Source organism: Procambarus clarkii, chromosome 27 (genome assembly GCF_040958095.1).
Source record: "Procambarus clarkii isolate CNS0578487 chromosome 27, FALCON_Pclarkii_2.0, whole genome shotgun sequence".
NCBI lineage: Eukaryota > Metazoa > Arthropoda > Malacostraca > Decapoda > Cambaridae > Procambarus > Procambarus clarkii.
In genome coordinates this window covers 14,729,475-14,755,039 of record NC_091176.1, presented here as the reverse complement: position 1 = coordinate 14,755,039, position 25,565 = coordinate 14,729,475, and the positions used below count along the sequence as shown (strand labels likewise).

Here is a 25,565-nt window from a genome sequence, read left to right as displayed (position 1 = left end):
TCGGTATTTCAAGGAGGCGGTGGCGATTGTCCCTGGTGAGCAAATTTTGACGGAAAGCGTGAAAAGCGGATTTCGGGGGATCACTTTGTCGCGGTCCCATTTACAAGCGATGTGTGGTGCCGCAAACACGGTGGAGGTGGAGGAGAATACCACCACCATCCATTACGGGGTGGAGATGATATAGTGGTATTCCATCCCATACGCGGATCTGGACGAGGTAAGTGAAATTTACCTATTGAAGTCATAGAAGGTAAATGAAATTTACCTTGTCCAGATCCGGAACTAGCTCCTGTTTTTACTTCAAAAAAAACTTCAGCTCCTGTCTCAACTTCTTAAAGTGGCCCAGTCATCGTTAGTCTTGCGTATTCATCCTGTTGTACTTGTGTGTGCATTCATCCTGTTATGGCATTGTTGTGCTACAAGTACAACGCATTTTCACTTGTTTTTCGTATCATATTTATATTTAAAAACTTGTATTGAATCGGTATCGAAAATTTCCTCACCAAATTCATTCGATTTATTCATTAGCCTTTAAACACACGAGGTTCCTTATGATATCTCTGTGAATCAATCAGGTCTCCAACCTCGACACTGTTGTTGATCGCTTAGAACATCGCTTCGTGGCCAATTCCCTTTAGTACTTTGTACGACGCTATCATGTGTGTGTGTGTGTGTGTGTGTGTACTCACCTAATTGTACTCGCCTAATTGTGCTTGCGGGGGTTGAGTTCTAGCTCTTTGGTCCCGCCTCTCAACTGTCAATCAACAGGTGTACAGGTTCCTGAGCCTACTGGGCTCTATCATATCTACACTTGACACTGTAGATAGATAGAGCTCAATAGGCTCAGGAATGTGTGTGTGTGTACCTGCCTGCGTCTGAGTGGATACTCACCTACTTAGTGCTTGAAAGCCGAACTTCAACTCCCAGGGCCCCATCTTTTAATCACCGGAAGTCTGTTGCATGAAACTTCTTATCGTATGTACTTTCGCAACCATGGAACTAGTATGTGTGCGACCAGGATTTAGGGATAAAGTGACCAGTATTTAGCGAGGGAAGGGCGGAGGAAAGAGATTAGGGGGGGGAGGATATGGGATTTAGAGCTAAATAGGATTTCTCTTAATACTTCGCACCTCAGCACCTGGTTAATTTATAGTGTGGGCATGTGTAGGGAGGGGGGACTGTAAGGAGGGGGGGGGGGAGGCTAGGATTCGGAAGGGGGAGAATATGATGGTGAGGGGGTAGCAGGGGGGACAGGGTATGGAAGGTGAGGGTAGGGGGGTGAAGTTGTGGTGGGTTGATGAATAGGGGGGTGGGGGTAGGGTCATGTTTGGTACGTGGGGAGGGGGGTGAGAGTTGCGTTGAGGTTTCATAGGGTGGAAGGACAAAGATGTGCTTGTAGGAGTTGGGGGGATCTTGCCTCGCGACTTGGAAAATATTGGTGTGAGGTTTACATTTAAAACTGTGTATGGAGTCTGCCTCCACCACCTCACTTTGCGCAGTCCACTTGTTCACTACTCACTGCCACCCCCACCCACCGCCCCCACTGCCACCCCCACCCACCGCCCCCACTGCCACCCCCACCCACCGCCCCCACTGCCACCCCCACCCACCGCCCTCACTGCCACCCCCACCCACCGCCCTCACTGCCACCCCCACCCACCGCCCTCACTGCTAACCACCTCACCCATTGCTACCATTTTTCTGTTACAAAGATGCGATGTATTAGGTGAAAAGACAGGTCGGAATACACCCTGCTCTCTTAAATCCTAAATTAATAAATTTAGAGTTCGGCGCATACATTTGTTTTTGCCTCTCACGACTGTTATTCCCCCCCCCCCCCCCCTTCATTCCAGCCCACCCTCCTCCCCTTACCCAGTAATCCCCCCAAAACCTTCCCGCCCCCCCTTCCCTTCACCTGTCTCCCCCCCCCCCCAGTCCTCCTGTCTAGTGTTTACCCATAAGATCAACATTTGTCCTGGACGCATCTCCCAGGTGAGAGAACACACCTCCGACATTTGTTTCCAGAAAAGCCTCTCCTGACATTGTCCCATTGTGTGTACAAGCGGTAGCTTAATGCATACAAACACCGCCATCGTTTAGTACAGGGGGGGGTGGGGGTACTGCAGGCTTTTACCATGTCTGTTCCGGTCGTCTGACCTTGTCTGACCCGGGGACAAGGGCCACCCGACCCGGGGACAAGGCGACCCGACCCGGAAAATCAACAGAAAATGGGGAATGCGATGAAAATGAGGGTTCCAAGAGGGAGGACTTTCACACGGTCGCCGGAGCCGCCGTCCCGCGCACAAACACCTTCCAGTCATACCGCCATCCGTGGCAAATGGCCCCACTTACGGACTCGGGCCGACAATTGCTCTGAAATGGTTTGTAAATAAAGAAGATCTGGAGTTTGGCTTTGTTATTTATAGAACAAACATAGTGTTCATGCGGCCATACCGCCATGAATGCAGTTGAGGGTTATTTTTACTCGTTATTTTATACTTTAATTATTTACGGAAGATAGAGAGCAAACAACTAATTTGATTATATTATGCGTAAGAAAAGCTGAAAAATAACTATAAAACTAATTATTTAATTATTTTCTTCAGAAAACAGTGGACTTAACCCTCACACGTCAAGTTTTTGCTCTTTGTTATTCTGTTTCCCTTTCGTGGACTCGTGGACCGTGTTAACGGGCCTGTCACCTAGGGATTAGGCTCCAGGTCCCCGCCACAGGACCCGGACTCGGGGATTACTGCGCTAGGCTCCAGGTCCCCGCCACACGACCCGGACTCGGGGATTACTGCGCTAGGCTCCAGGTCCCCGCCACACGACCCGGACTCAGGGATTACTGCGCTAGGCTCCAGGTCCCCGCCACACGACCCGGACTCAGGGATTACTGCGCTAGGCTCCAGGTCCCCGTCACACGACCCGGACTCAGGGATTACTGCGCTAGGCTCCAGGTCCCCGCCACACGACCCGGACTCGGGGATTACTGCGCTATATAGGCTCCAGGTCCCCGCCACACGACTAGACCCTGACGAGTGCAGAACTGTCCAAGACAGTTCGGGAATATATTTTGTGTTTACTTAAATGTATAGACCCTCGTTAAGATTGTGATGGTTGGGGTGGAGGGGGGGGGGGGTTCCTTTGTGTTAACATTTAAGGATGTGATTTGTTTGTGGTGTGAATAGTTTGCTTGAGGCTGTCACCAATCTGCCGCCCACTCCGCCCACCCGCAGCCCTGACTGCCGCCCACCCGCAGCCTTGACTGCCGTCCACCCGCAGCCCTGACTGCCGCCCACCCGCAGCCTTGACTGCCGCCCACCCACCGCCCTGACTGCTACTCAGTGCAACCTGTCATCAGGGAGGAAATATGCTCACAGGAATGGATTGAGAACGAAATTAAAGTTATTATTTACTCTATCCGTGGTTAGGTTAGGTTATATCTTGAAAGAGATAAGGTTATCTTCAGATGATTTCAGGGCTTAGTGCCCCCTCGGCCCGGTCCTCGGCCAGAACTCCTTTTTGTTACACACCCCCAGGAAGCAGCCCGTAGTAGTTTTCTAACTCCCAGGTACCTATTTACTGCTAGGTAACAGGGACATCAGGGTGAGAGAAACATTATGCCCATTTGTCTCCGCCTCCACCGGGGATGGAACCCGGAACCTCCGTACTACGAATCCGAAGCGCTGTCCACTCAGCTGTCAGGCGCCTAAAGGTTAATTTACGTTAAAGTTTAATTATGTTAGGTTAGAGTAGGTTTCATTACATTCGGTTACATTAATACGGCGTAATATTGACGATAATATGAAATATGGAATTCGAAAACTATTTCAGTGTACCTGAGAATTCCGTTTACAGAAAACAGAATTCTTGAAAGAAAACGTTTTTAGCATCCACTCTTATATTTTAAACCAACTATTTATAACAACATAAAGTTATAACTTGAGGATAATCTCCTGTTTATGACAAAAATTCACAGGATATTTTACCTTCCTGTTGTTGTGTGATTGCACCATTCCTTTCTCCCATCCCATCTCAAATCTTTATCCTGGCCCTTTCCAAGTGCCACATAGTCGTAATGGCTCGGCGCTTTCCCCTGACAATCCCCTTCCCTTCCCAGTTTGCATGGCGACAATTACTGGAACTGTAATATGCTTTCAGACCATCACAAATATCTAGATAACTATCCCGGTGGTTTGTAGGGTAATGTGGTTTCTGGCGGTAATGGATTTGGTCTGAGGACGGGCTCTCCACTGAGGGTAACATCGATTATTAACGTCCATCTTGCTAATTCCCTTCCCACTCATTCTTACGTCTCTGTTTCTGGGTTAGAGTTCTGTTTCTGGGCTGTTTGAAAACCGTAAGAGTTCATACATGCTGTTATTTCTGGCCCTGTTTACTTTAAGATGTTTCCTGATCCTTGTACGAGCTTGTTTTACGGGTTCGCCATAGCCCGTGCTACATGGACACTTCGTTCTGAGTAGCTAAATCTGAAACAACACCAACTTGCGGTTGTTACGATGCGGTGTATTGGGTCTATCGAAGCTGTTCTATGGTTTGTGTCTTAGTTTATCCCGTGATAGTTGCTACAAGTCGTGGCTATTAGAGTTACGTGTGACGGGGCCTTGAGCCTACCTAGGAAGCCTAGGTGACTTGTTGTGTGTCACAGGTGCCTGTGTGGAGGGCCGGCGAGAAACAATGGGCAGAGTTTCTTTCATCCTGATGCCCCCTGTTACCTAGCAGTAAATAGGTGATTGATTGATTGATTGATAAAGATTAAGCCACCCAAAAGGTGGCACGGGCATGAATAGCCCGTAAGTGGTGGCCCTTTTGAGCCATTACCAGTATCAAGAGCTGATACTGAAGATCTGTGGAGGTGCGACTGCACCCTGCGTGACGGGAGATGTCTCCCGTGAGTAAATAGGTACTTGGGAGTTGCTGCTTCCTGGGGGTGGAGGCCTGGTCGAGGACCGGGCCGCGGGGACAATAAGCCCCGAAATCATCTCAAGATAACCTCAAGATAACCTAACAATCCTAGGAGCTGGGGGACGTAAGCATGTGTGTGTGTGTGTGTGTGTGTGTGTGTGTGTGTGTGTGTGTGTGTGTGTGTGTGGTAATCCTCTGGAAACACCTGTCTTCACTAGTAAACAGGTGTCCATGTTGTAAACACCACGAGTGTCCATGTTGTGTGTTCAGTAATATAATAACAAGATTAGAATGAGGACTAATAATTATAAATTATTGACTACACCTAGGATACATTTCTCACCTTGTCGTACATTTCTCACAAAAAAAAAATATGTGGAGTCCCGTGGATTGTATACTGTTAGTTCGTGTGGCCCAGCTAATGACCGGTAGCTGGTCGCTTATCACCCAGAATCATCACAAGGGGACTGGCCATTAATGCTTCCCAAAACGACCCTCTCGCCTCCCGGGCCACACAAACAGCCTTGCCCGTCTCCCTTACACTCATCTTGAGACATTCTCAGGCGTGGGGGGGGGGGGGTGAAGGAGGGGAATAGGAACACTGAGGTGGAAAAGAAGAATGTTTTCAGTACTCTTTACAAGTATTAGAGCAGCGGTGGCTGGACGTCAAGAAACTGTCGTGTTAAAGTGCCCCTTTATCCTAACCTGCCAGAGGACCCAAAACAGAAAACGGGACAGTATGTGTCAGTTTCGCGAGCCGATACTATTTTCTAGTAAGGCGATTTTTGGCCTTAGAACGTCGCATTTTGACGTATACTTTACCTATTAGGAGGACGGGTTAGAACGGGACTCACACTCTCTCTCTCTCTCTCACTCTCTCTCTCTCTCTAAGCCTGTGTTGAGTCGCTTCCCTGGAGACGTTGATCTCGAATTGCGTTTAATTGTGTTTGATGGGGGTAACTAGTAGTAGGTTGCTAGTAGGATGGAGCGAGAAGGAGTGAACTCCCAGAAGGCGGCTAGTAGGAGGGAGCTAGCAGGAAGAACACACACAAGGGGGAACTAGGAGGAAACTATACGAACCAGTTGAACAATCTATATTTTCCATGAAGAGTAAAGTACGATGAAGACCCCTGTTCTGTTGAACTGTGAACGGAGTGAACACTCACCCTCTTCACCAGCTTGAACTTGCCCTTCTTCACGTCATAGCAGAGGAGTTTGTTGAGGTCCTTGGTGTGGAAGACCCCTGTTGATCGGTTGGTCTTTGTCACGTAGAACCTTTCTGTGGGGGGACCAGAGAAGACGTTGGGATTAATGACGGTCTGTGGGAGAAGTGGTTGGGATTAATTTCGGTCTGTGGGAGAAGTGGTTGGGATTAATGACGGTCTATGGGAGAAGTGGTTGGGATTAATGACGGTCTGTGGGAGAGGTGGTTAGGACTAATGATGGTCTGTGGTATTTGGGATTAATGACGGTCTGTGGGAGAAGTGGGTGGGATTAATGACAGTAGCAGAAGTGGGGATTAATAACCGGAGAAGAAAGCGGATTAATGGCGGAATGTGGTAAGCGGAAGAGCAAAAAAAAGATTACATCAGGCGCACAAACAAAAATAAGAAACAGATCAGAAATCGGGAGATATGGTTCTCAAGGCTTTACCAATCACCTGCACATTATATGTTGACAATGAGAGCCAGTGACAACACTCTCTTCAACTTCAACAAGATATTATTTTTACATATATATATATATATATATATATATATATATATATATATATATATATATATATATATATATATATATATATATATATATATATATATATATATTAGACCTCCAATATCTACTACTGAAAACCGGAATATGGATAGAGTTCTGGAATGTAAAATGTTTTCAAATTTCTATCCAAATTATTTGTCATGTCATGCGAGGTGCGTTTAGATTGATCTCTAAATGGCTGAATTTTTATACAGTGTGTGTGTGTGTGTGTGTGTGTGTGTGTATGTGTGTGTGTGTGTGTGTGTGTGTGTGTGTGTGTGTGTGTGTGCGCGCGTGTGTGTGTGTGTGCGTGCGTGCGTGCGGGGAGTTGTTATTATTTGGTATTTGTGTATTTTATGGAATGATGAGCAAGATTGTGGTAGTGAGGAAGATTGTGGTAGTGAGGAAGATTGTGGTAGTGAGGAAGATTGTGGTAGTGAGGAAGATTGTGGCAATGAACAATATTGTGGTAGTGAGGAAGATTATGGTGATGAGCAAGCCTGTCTCATTTGCACTACAGGAATGATGTAGCTATTTCATAAAAATGGCAGATGGGGTTTGTAAGTCTGAAGGGCTAATTCGGTTGTTAATTAAGAGTTTGACAGTTAATGTTCTGGATGAAATTGATCTGACAGGTGACAGGTTAGAAGTTAGAGGACACTAAGAGTTAATTGTAAAAACTAACGGGATGTTAGAAATTAGCAGTTGGAGACAGGTGATTTAGAATGATAAGTAACTAACAGTTACACAATGAAAGTTAACGAGCTGAAGTCATAGTGGAGATAGTGATTAGGAGGTTGAGAGACGATAAAAGCCGATAGACAAATAGATACATGCACACGAAATTAATGAATAGATTACCCCAACAACCGAGCGATCCATTACAGTTGAAAGTTACACAGTGAAGAAAAGCGCATATGCAAATTTTTAATAAGTAAATATGTAAATCTGTAATACGAAAATATGTAAATTGTTATTACCTAAATATGTAGCTGAAAGTCTCTGTATCGCACACAGGATGAACGGCCGCCATTTCAATAGGCAATACATTATTAGAGGTTCATTGGTATGCACGCTGCCTATCCTGGAGTTCACACAAAATTATGCAGCTATGTATAATCACCCATGGTCTCATCGGCTCATACACCGAGTCTGTATGTATACTCTGTATATCTACGTCTGTGTCTAGTGAGGTGATTTGAATAGGCAGCTTGGGATGGGTGGTGGTTGAGGGGGCATGTCAGCAATCCATATATAATTAATCCCACGCTCTTTATAATTGAAGGGCCGAACATACATGGGATATAATACTGTTAATCTTGTATGTTAACGAGCTGCAGTATATCTCACGCCTCATATAATTTAAGAAGTAGCGTGGCGTCCAATTCAAAGAGGAATATTAATTGTCTTGTTTGTTGATTGGTGGGTAGTTCCGTGCCTCACAGCTGAAGTTGGGTACTGAAGCCAACAGCTGGGGCTAGGCACGTAAACCAACAGCTGGGGCTAGGTACGTAAACCAACAGCTGGGGCTAGGTACGTAAACCAACAGCTGGGGCTAGGCACGTAAACCAACAGCTGGGGTTAGGCACGTAAACCAACAGCTGGGGCTAGGTACGTAAACCAACAGCTGGAGCTAGGTACGTAAACCAACAGCTGGGACTAGGCACGTAAACCAACAGCTGGGACTAGGCACGTAAACCAACAGCTGGGGCTAGGTACGTAAACCAACAGCTGGGACTAGGTACGTAAATCAACAGCTGGGGCTAGGCACGTAAACCAACAGCTGGGGCTAGGCACGTAAACCAACAGCAGGAGCTAGGTACGTAAACCAACAGCTGGGACTAGGCACGTAAACCAACAGCTGGGACTAGGCACGTAAACCAACAGCTGGGACTAGGCACGTAAACCAACAGCTGGGACTAGGCACGTAAACCAACAGCTGGGACTAGGCACGTAAACCAACAGCTGGGACTAGGCACGTAAACCAACAGCTGGGACTAGGCACGTAAACCAACAGCTGGGACTAGGCACGTAAACCAACAGCTGGGACTAGGCACGTAAACCAACAGCTGGGACTAGGCACGTAAACCAACAGCTGGGACTAGGCACGTAAACCAACAGCTGGGGCTAGGCACGTAAACCAACAGCTGGGGCTAGGCACGTAAACCAACAGCAGGAGCTAGGTACGTAAACCAACAGCTGGGACTAGGCACGTAAACCAACAGCTGGGACTAGGCACGTAAACCAACAGCTGGGACTAGGCACGTAAACCAACAGCTGGGACTAGGCACGTAAACCAACAGCTGGGACTAGGCACGTAAACCAACAGCTGGGACTAGGCACGTAAACCAACAGCTGGGACTAGGCACGTAAACCAACAGCTGGGACTAGGCACGTAAACCAACAGCTGGGACTAGGCACGTAAACCAACAGCTGGGACTAGGCACGTAAACCAACAGCTGGGACTAGGCACGTAAACCAACAGCTGGGACTAGGCACGTAAACCAACAGCTGGGACTAGGCACGTAAACCAACAGCTGGGACTAGGCACGTAAACCAACAGCTGGGACTAGGCACGTAAACCAACAGCTGGGACTAGGCACGTAAACCAACAGCTGGGACTAGGCACGTAAACCAACAGCTGGGACTAGGCACGTAAACCAACAGCTGGGACTAGGCACGTAAACCAACAGCTGGGACTAGGCACGTAAACCAACAGCTGGGACTAGGCACGTAAACCAACAGCTGGGACTAGGCACGTAAACCAACAGCTGGGACTAGGCACGTAAACCAACAGCTGGGACTAGGCACGTAAACCAACAGCTGGGACTAGGCACGTAAACCAACAGCTGGGGCTAGGCACGTAAACCAACAGCTGGGGCCAGGCACGTAAACCAACAGCTGGAGCTAGGTACGTAAACCAACAGCTGGGACTAGGCACGTAAACCAACAGCTGGGGCTAGGCACGTAAACCAACAGCTGGGGCTAGGCACGTAAACCAACAGCTGGGACTAGGCACGTAAACCAACAGCTGGGGCTAGGCACGTAAACCAACAGCTGGAGCTAGGCACGTAAACCAACAGCTGGAGCTAGGCACGTAAACCAACAGCTGGGACTAGGCACGTAAACCAACAGCTGGGACTAGGCACGTAAACCAACAGCTGGGACTAGGCACGTAAACCAACAGCTGGAGCTAGGCACGTAAACCAACAGCTGGAGCTAGGCACGTAAACCAACAGCTGGAGCTAGGCACGTAAACCAACAGCTGGAGCTAGGCACGTAAACCAACAGCTGGGGCTAGGCACGTAAACCAACAGCTGGGGCTAGGCACGTAAACCAACAGCTGGAGCTAGGTACGTAAACCAACAGCTGAGACTCGGCACGTAAACCAACAGCTGGGGCTAGGCACGTAAACCAACAGCTGGGGTTAGGCACGTAAACCAACAGCTGGGGCTAGGCACGTAAACCAACAGCTGGGGCTAGGCACGTAAAGCATCAGCTGGGACTAGGCACGTAAACCAACAGCTGGGGCTAGGCACGTAAACCAACAGCTGGGGCTAGGCACGTAAACCAACAGCTGGGGCTAGGTACGTAAACCAACAGCTGGGGCTAGGTGCGGAAACCAACAGGTGGGACTAGGCGCGTAAACCAACAGCTGGGACTAGGCACGTAAACCAACAGCTGGGGCTAGGCACGTAAACCAACAGCTGGGGCTATGCACGTAAACCAACAGCTGGGGCTATGCACGTAAACCAACAGCTGGGGCTATGCACGTAAACCAACAGCTGGGGCTATGCACGTAAACCAACAGCTGGGGCTAGGCACGTAAACCAACAGCTGGGACTAGGCACGTAAACCAACAGCTGGGACTAGGCACGTAAACCAACAGCTGGGACTAGGCACGTAAACCAACAGCTGGGGCTAGGCACGTAAACCAACAGCTGGGGCTAGGCACGTAAACCAACAGCTGGGGCTAGGCACGTAAACCAACAGGTGAATGTTAAATAAGAAGAGATGGAGGATGGTGGGGAGAGATGGAGGATGGTGAGGAGAGATGGAGGATGGTGGGGAGAGATGGAGGATGGTGAGGAGAGATGGAGGATAATGAGGAGAGATGGAGGATGGTGGGGAGAGATGGAGGATGGTGAGGAGAGATGGAGGATGGTGAGGAGAGATAAGTTAGAGACACAAAGGAGACACCAGGAAAGAGCTACAAGAGATGATCGAGGGAAATTCAGTAAGCAGTTTCAAAGGGAAATACAACGACCGAACTAATTAATCGACGACCACAAGTACCCCCCCCCCCACACACACACAGGGGGGGGGGCCGGTGGCTGAGCGGACAGGTCGCTGGACGCGTGGTCCTGTGGTCCCGGGTTCTATCCCGGGCGCCGGCGAGAAACAATGGTCAGTTTCTCTTTCACCCCTGATGCACCTGTTACCTAGCAGTAAATAGGTTCCTGGGAGTTAGTCAGCTGTCACGGGCTGCTTCCTGGGGGTGGAGGCCTGGTCGAGGACCGGGCCGCGGGGACACTAAGGCCCGAAATTATCTCAAGATAACCTGCTCATATCAGTCCGTCTGATAGCTGAGGGTATGTGTGTGTGTGTGTGTGTGTATTCACCTAGTTGTGTGTGTGTGTTTGAATGAAAAATATGTAGTAGATAGAACAGAAGAAAAATATATTGGTTAGAAACGCGGAGTCTAGGAGCTAATAGCTCGATTTTGCAGCCATAAATAATAAATACAAATATTACACACACACACACACACACACACACACACACACACACACACACACACACACACACACACACACACACACACACTAAAACAAGAAAATCCCGTTTCTCTCGAGCAAGCAGCGCGTAATGCACATGTTTATGTTGCTTATTACTTAATGCAAACAAGTTGCTCGAGCAAATGATGGCGTGTGTATGTAAAGCAGTGGGTGATAACACTGCTTGATAGGATGGCAATAGGGAATACGAAGAGTTGCCAGCCCATACGGCAATAGAAAAGGGGGGAAAAAGAGAGAGGTTGCCGAGCCACGCAGCATATAAGGGTTGTCATACAAGGCATCGGAAACACTCCCCCCATTACCCAATACCCAGGCAGGAGGCTTCCCCATGAGTTCATTGGTGATATGAACGCGCCCGAGCTCTCTTCAACCCGCGGGTTAGGTTTCTGTCTCCACTGAGACTGTAGCCTCTTGGCGACGAGGCTACAGTCTGGTCGCATCCTGGCATTGTCACACTCTATATATATATATATATATATATATATATATATATATATATATATATATATATATATATATATATATATATATATATATATATATATAATATATATATATATAATATATATATATATGTATGTAGTGATGGTCCGCCAGAAAACCACAGTTTGTACTATTAAATTTACGGAGTCTGGAGAAATAAGGCTAGAAACCAAATTTAAATATTCCTAGGCCTATTATAGCACACACATGTACTGTATTAGGCCTAGGATTCAATAATTCAAGTGTGAATATACTGGTGGTCCATCACTACATATTGGTACTCACGGCCACAGAGTTACTTTAAGTACTGTCGTTTCAGGAGGATGGGATGATGTGTGTAATGTGAGGACGTGTGTGTGTGTCTCTTCTGTTACCTCTCTCTCTCTCTCTCTCTCTCTCTCTCTCTCTCTCTCTCTCTCTCTCTCTCTCTCTCTCTCTCTCTCTCTCTCTCTCCACCACACACGTTGCCAAGAGCATCTATGCACTTGCATATCGTCCACTCAGACCACGAAAGATAGAGTTAGTGAATACACATGCGGTGATAAAATGGCAAAGAAAATGGAGGCAAGGGAAGATGGATGGAGGGGGGACTTACGGAGGTGATCATCACCATTACAGCAGTCGGTGAGGTTGTTGTTGTACTTGAAGGAGAGACAGACGCCGGGGTTGGTGGCTGAGGCGAAGTACCGATACCGGTCGGCACTGCCCCCCATTGCTGAGACCTGTGAGGGGAGAGACACACACGGCGGGTTAGTGTGGTGAGGGGTGGACGGGGGTGGGGTTTGTGTGGGGGAAGTATAGAGGGGAAGGTGTCGTGTGAAGGTTAGGTTAGGGTGGGGTCGTGTTGAGGGGAGGGGAGGGCCCATGTGTGAGGGGATCCTATGTAAGGTCAGGGTCCATGTAGGGGGGATAACGTAACATCCAATCCCCTTGCATAACACGTCGTAATTTTGACGTCAAAAATCCCCGACGTCAGAGTAAGATGTACTCAAAAACCACAGCGGCTCCCCACGTTAACGTGATGTTCCCGTTTTCTATTCGTGGTTCCTCGGTTGTGGAGGCTAGAGAGGACGGGCTGCATGTATAATAAATGCTACTTTTTTTTTTTACACTTAAGAGGTACTGCTATTTGTAAATAACAACAGCTTCAAGTCTATCCCTAATATCTGTACAGTAAGACAGAATGTGTGTGTTTGTCCAAAAGTAAAAATGAAGATGCACATGGCGCTAGCCTCGCCCAACTTTGCAGGGGGGCGGGATATAGTGTCTGGGGTGTGGGACGGTAATAGGTTGAACGGGGTAGGCCAAAATTAAATATTTTAAGAAATGTTAGCATTTATAAACACCCCCCTTCCCTCCCTCCATGCGATTTTCAAGGTGCTTTGGATATGCCTGTTTTCCCCCACACCCCCATTCTACCCCTTTTCTTCCACCTCCCCTCTTGAACCCCCTTGTCACCATCCACTGGGTTCCCCTATTTGTCCCTTCACTTGTCCTCCCATCTCCAACCTCAGCTTCCCCCTTTCTCCTCCTATTGACATGATCCCCCCCTACCCCTTTTCTCAGAACATATGAAGCAATGTAACCACAATATGGATCTCTCGGAAAATATTATTTTATGATCACAAAAAACTCTTAGGGCATCACAACCAATACTTCACACATGATCACTTTTTTGACTATGAAAATTGGATATGAGGTGTGTCAATAATTACTAATATTTCTGAAATCATTTAACTTAGGCGTACCCCCAACTAGCCTATGTCCATCCCATATGCCACACCACTCCCCCTGCAAAGGTGGCTGAAGCTAGCTCAAACCTCTGCCCTCCAACTTTGTACAGACAGCAAGCACTTTCTTATTATAAATATATATATATATATATATATATATATATATATATATATATATATATATCTACTTCCTTCTTACTAATATATATATATATATATATATATATATATATATATATATATATATATATATATATATATATATATATATATATATATATATTAGTATATTTTGGTAGCAGTCTTTCCTGTAGACATATATTATTAAATATGACCGAAAAAGTAAGATTAATAATTCTAACACGAATTTTCTCAATCTTTCGTACATTACGCTTCACTGTTGGAGGTAAATCAAAAATTAATTCTCCGAAATTCATTTTTATTTCTAGTCTGACGCGACACGGGCGCGTTTCGTAAAACTTATTACATTTTCAAAGACTTTAGTTCACAAATACACAACTGAATAGAACTTACGTATCTCCGAGTTTATATCTACATTTGAGTGAGGTGGGAGGGGTGATGTGGCATTAACACAAGACAGAACAAGAGGGGATATTAATAGGGTATTAAAAGTATCAACACAAGACAGAACACAAACAATGGGTATTGAATAGAAGTGTTTGTAGAAAGCCTATTGGTCCATATTTCTTGATGCTTCTATATTGGAGCGGAGTCTTGAGGTGGGTAGAATATAGTTGTGCAATAATTGGCTGTTGATTGCTGGTGTTGACTTCTTGATGTGTAGTGCCTCGCAAACGTCAAGCCGCCTGCTATCGCTGTATCTATCGATGATTTCTATGTTGTTTACTAGGATTTCTCTGGCGATGGTTTGGTTGTGGGAAGAGATTATATGTTCCTTAATGGAGCCCTGTTGCTTATGCATCGTTAAACGCCTAGAAAGAGATGTTGTTGTCTTGCCTATATACTGGGTTTTTTGGAGCTTACAGTCCCCAAGTGGGCATTTGAAGGCATAGACGACGTTAGTCTCTTTTAAAGCGTTCTGTTTTGTGTCTGGAGAGTTTCTCATGAGTAGGCTGGCCGTTTTTCTGGTTTTATAGTAAATCGTCAGTTGTATCCTCTGATTTTTGTCTGTAGGGATAACGTTTCTATTAACAATATCTTTCAGGACCCTTTCCTCCGTTTTATGAGCTGTGGAAAAGAAGTTCCTGTAAAATAGTCTAATAGGGGGTATAGGTGTTGTGTTAGTTGTCTCTTCAGAGGTTGCATGGCTTTTCACTTTCCTTCTTATGATGTCTTCGACGAAACCATTGGAGAAGCCGTTATTGACTAGGACCTGCCTTACCCTACAGAGTTCTTCGTCGACTTGCTTCCATTCTGAGCTGTGGCTGAGAGCACGGTCGACATATGCGTTAACAACACTCCTCTTGTACCTGTCGGGGCAGTCGCTGTTGGCATTTAGGCACATTCCTATGTTTGTTTCCTTAGTGTAGACTGCAGTGTGGAAACCTCCGCCCTTTTCCATGACTGTTACATCTAGAAAGGGCAGCTTCCCATCCTTTTCCATCTCGTAAGTGAAACGCAGCACGGAACTCTGCTCAAATGCCTCCTTCAGCTCCTGCAGATGTCTGACATCAGGTACCTGTGTAAAAATGTCGTCAACATACCTGCAGTATATGGCCGGTTTCAAGTTCATGTCGACTAAGACTTTTTGCTCGATGGTACCCATGTAGAAGTTTGCAAACAGGACACCTAGGGGAGAACCCATGGCGACCCCATCTACTTGCTTATACATGTGCCCATCCGGGCTCAAGAAGGGTGCCTCTTTAGTACAAGCTTGGAGTAGTTTCCTCAGAATACTTTCTGGCATGTCAAGAGGAGTACAGGCTGGATCACGATACACTCTGTCGGCTATCATTCCGATTGTCTCGTCCACAGGTACGTTGGTAAACAGCGATTCTACGTCCAACGAGGCTCTTATCCCTGTGGCCCGTGTGCCCCGCAGTAAGTCCACAAATTCCTTTGGAGACTTCAGGCTGAAGGCGCAAGGAACATAAGGAGTCAGCAGGCCGTTGAGTCGCTTCGCCAGTCTGTACGTGGGTGTGGGTATCTGGCTAATGATTGGCCGAAGTGGGTTTCCAGGCTTGTGCGTCTTGACATTTCCATACGCATATCCAGGTTTATATTCCCCAATGATCTTTGGCAGGTGGAGTCCGGATTTCTTGGCGTTCACAGTTTCGATCAGTTTGTTGACCTTTGCTTTTAATTCGGCTGTAGTGTCCTTCGTTACCCTTTGGAACTTAGTTTGGTCAGAGAGTATGATGTTCATTTTCGCCAGATATTCGTCTTTTTTAAGAATGACATATATTGGCGACTTGTCACCTCTCCTGACAACTATCTCCTTGTTCTCACGAAGGCTTTTAGCTGCCGCTTTAAGCTCGGGGGACAGTATGGTGCTTCTGTAGTTGCCTCGATTCTTTCCTCCTTCTGCAATAAGTTCTGCTTGTAAGGTATCTTTGGTAGTGACCTTCTTTTGTGTCTCGAGGTCGAATATGTCGTCCAACAGAATTTCCAACTCCCCAAATTTCCAAATTTCCAACTTTCGTTATCCCTACAGACAAAAATCAGAGGATACAACTGACGATTTACTATAAAACCAGAAAAACGGCCAGCCTACTCATGAGAAACTCTCCAGACACAAAACAGAACGCTTTAAAAGAGACTAACGTCGTCAATGCCTTCAAATGCCCACTTGGGGACTGTAAGCTCCAAAAAAACCAGTATATAGGCAAGACAACAACATCTCTTTCTAGGCGTTTAACGATGCATAAGCAACAGGGCTCCATTAAGGAACATATAATCTCTTCCCACAACCAAACCATCGCCAGAGAAATCCTAGTAAACAACACAGAAATCATCGATAGATACAGCGATAGCAGGCGGCTTGACGTTTGCGAGGCACTACACATCAAGAAGTCAACACCAGCAATCAACAGCCAATTATTGCACAACTATATTCTACCCACCTCAAGACTCCGCTCCAATATAGAAGCATCAAGAAATATGGACCAATAGGCTTTCTACAAACACTTCTATTCAATACCCATTGTTTGTGTTCTGTCTTGTGTTGATACTTTTAATACCCTATTAATATCCCCTCTTGTTCTGTCTTGTGTTAATGCCACATCACCCCTCCCACCTCACTCAAATGTAGATATAAACTCGGAGATACGTAAGTTCTATTCAGTTGTGTATTTGTGAACTAAAGTCTTTGAAAATGTAATAAGTTTTACGAAACGCGCCCGTGTCGCGTCAGACTAGAAATAAAAATGAATTTCGGAGAATTAATTTTTGATTTACCTCCAACAGTGAAGCGTAATGTACGAAAGATTGAGAAAATTCGCGTTAGAATTATTAATCTTACTTTTTCGGTCATATTTAATAATATATATATATATATATATATATATATATATATATATATATATATATATATATATATATATATATATATATATATATATATATATATATACACATATATATACAGTATATATAATCAACTCTAAGTTAAATTAAACTGTAAGAATTTGGTAAATTTTAATTGAAAGTAAAAAATATAAACTGCAAATATTCGTTGGAATAAAATCCATCATTTTTAATTTATTTCGGTGATAACTCCATAGAATTACCAACCAAGACGAGGCTTAATCTATCTATAGACAATGACACATAAATCAAAGATACTGCCCTAGAAAATGTGTTCTCGGTGTTGGTCGGTTAGAAATCATCTAAACAATACATAGTACACCTATGTACATAGTACACCTATGTACTGTGTACTACAGTACACAGGTGGCGTAGCAAGTCCACATGAAGGTAACATGAATCATTTTCACTTACCACAAAGAGCAGGACCAGCACGAATATGGCGACGTATGGCAGTCTGCAAAGGAGAGAGGAATAATGTCATTGATGTTCTGAAGTATGACTGATATTCTGAAGTATAATTGATGTTCTGAAACATAATTGATATTCTGAAACATAATTGATATTCTGAAACATAATTGATATTCTGAAACATAATTGATATTCTGAAACATAATTGATATTCTGAAACATAATTGATATTCTGAAACATAATTGATATTCTGAAACATAATTGATATTCTGAAACATAATTGATACTCTGAAACATAATTGATATTCTGAAACATAATTGATATTCTGAAACATAATTGATACTCTGAAACATAATTGATATTCTGAAACATAATTGATATTCTGAAACATAATTGATATTCTGAAACATAATTGATATTCTGAAACATAATTGATATTCTGAAACATAATTGATACTCTGAAACATAATTGATACTCTGAAACATAATTGATATTCTGAAACATAATTGATATTCTGGATCCAGTGAACTATGATGGCTGGTGATGATAACAGCTGTGGGTATAATCAGGTGTCCGTGTTCATTTACTATGTGCTCGGGGTCGCTGCCTAATGAGGGCTGATGAGATGGGGTGATTATAACGGCTGTTAGCCGTGTCAGGGCGTGGTAATTACACGTAGGCCTCTCGTAATGAGGTGGTTGGAGCCTAATGGCCAAGTCATCGTTCTTGTATGACTGTGTTGTATTTTGTATACATTTAGTTCTCTATTATTATTATTATTGTTATTATTTATGGGTTGTAGGTCTGAGGTCAGATGCTGGAACCAGCTATAGGTTATTTAGCATGTTTCTCCTAGAACACGATCCATCAAGTGTTTTACATCCATGTTCATTTTTTTGGCTAGGGTGAACGGTGTGGAAGGATGATGAGCATGGCCGTTTGACCTTGCCCAGGATTCGAACCTGGGCGGCGTGTTGCATGGTGTTGATTTGCATCTGTGGCCCGTATTCCCTGATGATTCATTCCACCTCTCTCTCTCTCTCTCTCTCTCTCTCTCTCTCTCTCTCTCTCTCTCTCTCTCTCTCTCTCTCTCTCTCTCTCTCTCTCTCTCTCTCTCTCTCTCTCTCTCTCTCTCTCTCTCTCTCACTCCCCCATACTTCCATGCTACATCTCCCCTCCCCCCCCCATCTCCCCCTTTCCCTTTATGTACCTCCCACTGTAACCTATCTTTTTTTCTATGGGTAATTATTTTTTATTTTTAGGAATATTTTGACTCGTATTTCGAGTAAAGAAATTGGTGTGTAATTTCCTGTTTGTGTTAAGAGATTTACCTGACTTAGGAAATTAATATGCTAGAGGTCACTACGGGCTCACCATAGCCCGTGCTACTTGGAACTTATTTTTTCCAGGTAGCGAATCTTAAACAACAACAACAGCTAGAGGTATTTATTAAGTATGTGGCGCAAGAGCTGCGTTAAATATTTGTGAATTGATGGATTGCAGGCACTGGGAGGCTTGTCAATAGCAATTTATGTGTTTTCTTAATGTCTGGGGCCTTGTTCTTAAGACTTCTGAGTGATCTTGTTCTTAAGACTTCTGAGTGATCTTGTTCTTAAGACTTCTGAGTGATCTTGTTCTTAAGACTTCTGAGTGTTGTGGTTTTAACCTCTGCGTGGGTTGTCTGCTGTCAAACACTGTCGCCTCCTTTTCTCACCTTTCCATCCCCTCCCGGCTCCTCTTCCGTCTGCTACTTACTCCTTCCACCTCCCTCCCTCCCTTCCCCTTTCACCAGTGCCGGTGCTGACGCCTGCACCTCGTTCGGGGGGGGGGGGGGGAGGACGATTTTGCCTGTCAAGCGTATCTGCTTGTGTCCTGGAGGTTAGACACAGCCAGTGTGGTGGCACTCTCCCCCCAGCCAGTGTGGTGGCACTGTCCCCCCAGCCAGTGTGGTGGCACTGTCCCCCCAGCCAGTGTGGTGGCACTGTCCCCCATCCAGTGTGGTGGCACTGTCCCCCAGCCAGTGTGGTGGCACTGTCCCCAGCCAGTGTGGTGGCACTCTCCCCCCAGCCAGTGTGGTGGCACTCTCCCCCCCCAGCCAGTGTGGTGGCACTGTCCCCCCAGCCAGTGTGGTGGCACTCTCCCCCCAGCCAGTGTGGTGGCACTCTTTTCCCCCAGCCAGTGTGGTGGCACTGTCCCCCAGCCAGTGTGGTGGCACTGTCCCCCAGCCAGTGTGGTGGCACTGTCCCCCAGTCAGTGTGGTGGCACTGTCCCCCAGCCAGTGTGGTGGCACTGTCCCCCAGCCAGTGTGGTGGCACTGTCCCCCAGCCAGTGTGGTGGCACTGTCCCCCCCAGCCAGTGTGGTGGCACTCTCCCCCCAGCCAGTGTGGTGGCACTCTCCCCCCAGCCAGTGTGGTGGCACTCTCCCCCCAGCCAGTGTGGTGGCACTCTCCCCCCAGCCAGTGTGGTGGCACTCTCCCCCCAGCCAGTGTGGTGGCACTCTCCCCCCAGCCAGTGTGGTGGCACTCTCCCCCCAGCCAGTGTGGTGGCACTCTCCCCCCAGCCAGTGTGGTGGCACTCTCCCCCCAGCCAGTGTGGTGGCACTCTCCCCCCAGCCAGTGTGGTGGCACTCTCCCCCCAGCCAGTGTGGTGGCACTCTCCCCCCAGCCAGTGTGGTGGCACTGTCCCCCAGCCAGTGTGGTGGCACTGTCCCCCAACCAGTGTGGTGGCACTGTCCTCCAACCAGTGTGGTGGCACTGTCCCCCAACCAGTGTGGTGGCACTGTCCCCCAGCCAGTGTGGTGGCACTGTCCCCCAGCCAGTGTGGTGGCACTGTCCCCCAACCAGTGTGGTGGCACTGTCCCCCAGCCAGTGTGGTGGCACTGTCCCCCAGCCAGTGTGGTGGCACTGTCCCCCAGCCAGTGTGGTGGCACTGTCCCCCAGCCAGTGTGGTGGCACTGTCCCCCAACCAGTGTGGTGGCACTGTCCCCCAGCCAGTGTGGTGGCACTGTCCCCCCAGCCAGTGTGGTGGCACTGTCCCCCCCAGCCAGTGTGGTGGCACTCTCCCCCCAGCCAGTGTGGTGGCACTGTCCCCCAGCCAGTGTGGTGGCACTGTCCCCCAACCAGTGTGGTGGCACTCTACCTCAGACAGTGTGGTGGCACTGTCCCCCAGCCAGTGTGGTGGCACTGTCCCCCAGCCAGTGTGGTGGCACTGTCCCCCAGCCAGTGTGGTGGCACTGTCCCCCAGCCAGTGTGGTGGCACTGTCCCCCAACCAGTGTGGTGGCACTCTACCTCAGACAGTGAGGTGGCACTGTCCCCCAGCCAGTGTGGTGGCACCCCTGTACTCACCAAAGGGGGTGAGACACAAGCAACCCCATGCGTTGAGAGGTTCAGAGGAGACTTGAGAGGGAAGAGACTGAGTGGGGGGGGGCAGGTGATGAGGGGTTGAGTGAGTGAGGGGGCTAGGGGAGGGGGACGGTCAGAGGGGAAGAGTAACAATCAGGTTCCAGCGACACAAGATATGCCATTATGCGGTGTCGAGCCAAAACAACCAGAGAGGGACAAACAATGTAAGCCGACGAAGAGACCCACCACCAGTGACTTGGCGATCCCAGTGTGAAGTGTCTTGGGTCAATATTAGCGCTGTAAACTTGGGCCCCCAACCGCCAGCCAGTCAGCCGGCTAGCCAGTCAGCCAGCCAGCCGGCAAGCCAGTCAGCTAGCCAGCCAGTCAGCTAGCCAGCCGGCAAGCCAGTCAGCGAAGGCATCAGCCAGCCAACCAGACTGTAGGCTAATCAGTAAGTCAGTATGGCAGGTGACAAGCCAGCCGTTAAGCCAATCCAAATCCACCAACTAGCCTACTAGTAAGCCACAGTCAACCAGCAAACCGTACCCAGTCAACGGTTCTAAAGCCAAATGGAAATTCCTCTGAAAACTAGCTGACTATGCAGCTATAGTCAGCTACAGTTAATCATCTACACCCACGTGTACTGCTAGGCTCCACCACTAGCACTACTGCCACTTGGAGAACCAGTTACTACCACCACCACCACTACTACCACCACCCAACTCCAACTTCGGGAACCCCCCCCCCCCCCCTACCTCCCCCCACTCTTTCCCACTCTCGGAATCCAACAGAGTTTATTACCTACCACCACCCACTACCCTCCACCACTATCATCACCCACCAGCCAACACCTCCCATCACCACCACCACCTCTACCATCATCCACCACAACCACCACCATCCCCCACTTGTAAACCACACTACCAGGTTGAGAATCCACCACACCTCTCACTCTGCGCGGTTGTCTGGGCGAGACTTCGTGAAACGCAGGATCTTAATTTAGAGCGTGAGATAACGATAGCGACCAGGATACACCGGGCGACAAAAATCGTCTGGTTTTGCCGTTACGCAAAAGACGCAGGCGACGCAGGCGACAAACTGGCGTCAAGGGATGTGTAACTTGACTATAAAGCAGGAAAATGAATTTCTCCGTGATAATTCTTGTCTACACACACACACACACACACACACACACACACACACACACACACACACACACACACACACACACACACACACAGGGGCGTTAGAAAGAACTTTTTCAGTGTTAGAGTAGTTAACAGGTGGAATGCCTTAGGCAATGATGTGGTGGAGGCTGACTCCATACACAGTTTCAAATGTAGATATGATAAGAGCCCAGTAGGCTCAGGAATCTGTACACCAGTTGATTGACAGTTGAAAGGCGGGACCAAAGAGCCAAAGCGCAACCCCTGCAAGCACAACTAGGTAAGTACATACACACAGGTGCTGGTGCGCTGAGTACGCTGGATACATAGTCCTGTGGTTCGGGGTTCGATTCCCGGCACCTGCTTGAAACAAATGGGCAGAGTTTCTTTCACCCTGATGATCCTGTTACCTAGCAGTAAAATAGGTACCTGGGAGTTAGACAGCTGTTACCGGCTGCTTCCTGGGGATGTGTGTGTGGGGGGGGGGGGAATTTATTATTGAGAGGCGGGCCGAAAGAGCAGAGCTCAACCCCCGCAAGCACAACTAGGTGAATACACGTCAGGGGGCCTGACGGCTGAGTGAACAGCGCTCAGTATTCGTAGTCCTAGGGTCCGGAGATCGATCCCGGCGGAGGCGGAAACAAATGGGCAGTGTCTTTCACCCTGATGCACCTGTTCATCTAGCAGTAAATAGGTACCTGGGAGTTAGACAGCTGCTACGGGCTACTTCTTGGGGATGTGTGTGTGTGAGAGAGAAATGAATGTAGTAAACATGATAGAGGAAAAATAAATTGGTTAGAAAGGCGGAGGTCTAAGAGCTTTACAAATATGTATATACACAGAGTAATGAGAACACACTGCACCAACGTGGGCTAATGTGTTCACCTGTGAACAGGTGGCAGAGACAGCCTCACCCTGGACCAGCATAATCTTAAGGGCTTCCTGTTCCTGAGAGAGTATACTCAACTCCTTACCCCCCTCTCTCTCTCTCTCTCTCTCTCTCTCTCTCTCTCTCTCTCTCTCTCTCTCTCTCTCTCTCTCCCTCCCTCCCTCCCTCCCCTTTTCCTCCGCCTCCTTCCTCCTTTTTCTCTTGTACATTTTATTAGCTTATATTTTAGATCTTTTAAATAATATACAAACATTAACAAGCAGTAGTATATATATATAATTATATATATATATATATATATATATATATATATATATATATATATATATATATATATATATATATATATATAAGGAGAGTAGAGGTTCCCAGTGGGAGGAGGAAATGACCTACTTCGCAGTCATGACAGGAGACCAGCAGAGCAGCTGGCCACGGTCGACGATGTGACTAATATTTCCTTGTACCGCATGCCGACCCTGTGGGCACCCCTCCCTCTCTTGTGTCGCTGAAGCTGCAGATGGAATACAAGCAGCAGCAGCAGCAGTAGCAGGAATGCAAGCAGCAACAGTAGCAGAACAGCAGCAGCAGCAGTTGGGAACATTTAGAGGCCACAATCTGTGTGTTATCAAGCGTGGAACAAGATACTTGGCCGAGTTTTGGTGAGGTGCCAAGCACCGAGGCTCTCTTGCGGTCTTGACTGGTGGGGTTCTAGGCCAAAGCTGCTCATCACGAACTTCACACAACCGCGCTTATCCAACAGTCACCATCATTGACCCCTCAAATTACCGAACAGTATGACGTTAAATCATCACTGAGACGGAGATCAATTTGGTAACATTCATCACCAATCACAATTCCACAATCCCGCGAAAGAAAAAAAAACAAGTGAAAATAAAACAATTATTTCCTGGACACGTTCTCGCTCCACGATCACTGGCCGCGGTGCCGTCTTCAGTGCAACTGAGGACATTCCTCTAACGCGAACGTTAATTTATCAGCTGAGGATCGTGGAATGTTATCTGTGACTCCCACGCATAACTCCATTGGAAGGTTGGTATGTGATAGAGGCAGTAAGGAACGCCGGGAGGGAGGGGTAGTGTTGATGTCACACAGGAGATGGAAGAGGAGATGGGGGCTTCCAGACTGTGGGAGAGAGGGGAAGGCGGCTTCCAGACTGTGGGAGAGAGGGGAAGGCGGCTTCCAGACTGTGGGAGAGAGGAGAACTTTTCCCAGAAAAAAGTAGCGTACAGAAGTGGAACGTGATATAACTAGACGTAAACAAAAAAAAATCCCTAAAATGAAACTTCAGAAACCGCAGACAAAGCAAGCAGAGAATGTAAACATTCAACACCCATCCATTAGAAACACACGAGGAGCCTATCCAACTCGACCCCAAAACAATACAGCTCGGAACAACGCCACCCGGAAGGTTGAGAAATACCATCTTTCCCCCGTCTCCCATCGTCTGACCGGAAGCCCAGAGCGCCGAAGATGTTGCATCGTGTGTCTCAATCATTGCATCACCGTCCTCATCTACTACACGCAGCGTGCCTCAGGGGGGACTGACTGCCCCCGCCCGTGATAACCACCATGGCGCCCATTGTTGGTAGATGCTGCAATTCTCGTGTCTGATTGGCTCGTGGATGTGTGTATCTATCATGTTTACCAATCAGAGACTACTGGCAAGTGGGTGGGTGGGGGGGGGGGTTGACTTTCTTCCTGCCCCGCCTAATAGTCTTGTAACTGAGTTATAGCTTAAGTATTCTCACATTCAAATTCTCGAACTTGACCTTAAATTTGAGAGTGGAGGTGGCTTCCACAACTTTCCTCAGTGCATTCATTCCACTTGTTAACCACCAGTACAGGGTACGAGTATTTCCTTACATTTCTTCCACTCATTTAGTTTTTCCAGCTTTCACTTGTGTCCGCTTTGTCCTACTTTTTCTCAGCTTAACGAGGCTGTCCTTGTCTATTCCCCTGAGTATCTTGTATGCTGCGATCATATCTCATCTGTTTTTCTGTCCTCCAAGGTTTCTTCCTAAATGCTGTGGAGATTACCTTGAAATTTATGTTACTAAACGACATTGTGTGTGTGTGTATTTACTATTTCTGAGTGCAGGATCGAGGTGTTATCTCTTGGACCCCGCCTTTTTAACCATCGGATGTATAATCTATTAACTCCCGATCTATTTTCTTCCATCATATCTACTACTTATATTTCTAATGCACACACACACATCCCCAGAAAGCAACCCGTACTAATTGTCTAACTCCCAGGTAACTATTTAACGCTAAGTGAACAGGAGCATAAGGTGAAAGAAACTGCCCATTTGTTTGTGCCTTGAACAGGAATTGAACCCGGGCCTTTAGAACTACGACCCCCAGAGCACTGTCCGCTCGGCTACTTGTGTGTGTGTTCAATAGAACTCTCAACCTTCACAACACATTGGCAATATCTATATTATATTAGCATTCTCTCTCTCTCTCTCCCCCTCTCTCTCTCTCCCCCTCTCTCTCTCTCTCCCCCTCTCTCTCTCTCCCCCTCTCT

The 25,565-nt window shown here is 47.1% G+C and overlaps 1 protein-coding gene across 2 annotated transcripts in view; it reads right to left on the bottom strand.

Moving 5' to 3' along the window:
• LOC123747497 (uncharacterized) overlaps positions 1-23,964 on the bottom strand; it is a 35,963-nt gene extending 11,999 nt beyond the window's left edge. Inside the window, exons 1-4 of one of the 2 annotated variants that reach the window (XM_069332379.1) lie at positions 23,411-23,964; positions 17,621-17,663; positions 12,577-12,688; positions 6,096-6,208 (exon numbers count right to left, since the gene is read on the bottom strand). In XM_069332379.1, coding sequence (XP_069188480.1) covers positions 6,096-6,208; positions 12,577-12,688; positions 17,621-17,663; positions 23,411-23,421 — 279 coding nt within the window. In that variant the 5' untranslated portion in view covers positions 23,422-23,964. Of the gene's footprint in view, positions 1-6,095; positions 6,209-12,561; positions 12,689-17,620; positions 17,664-23,410 lie in introns of both variants that reach the window. The other variant, XM_045729714.2, reaches the window with a different exon arrangement.
• Between the last annotated feature and the right edge of the window lie 1,601 nt (positions 23,965-25,565).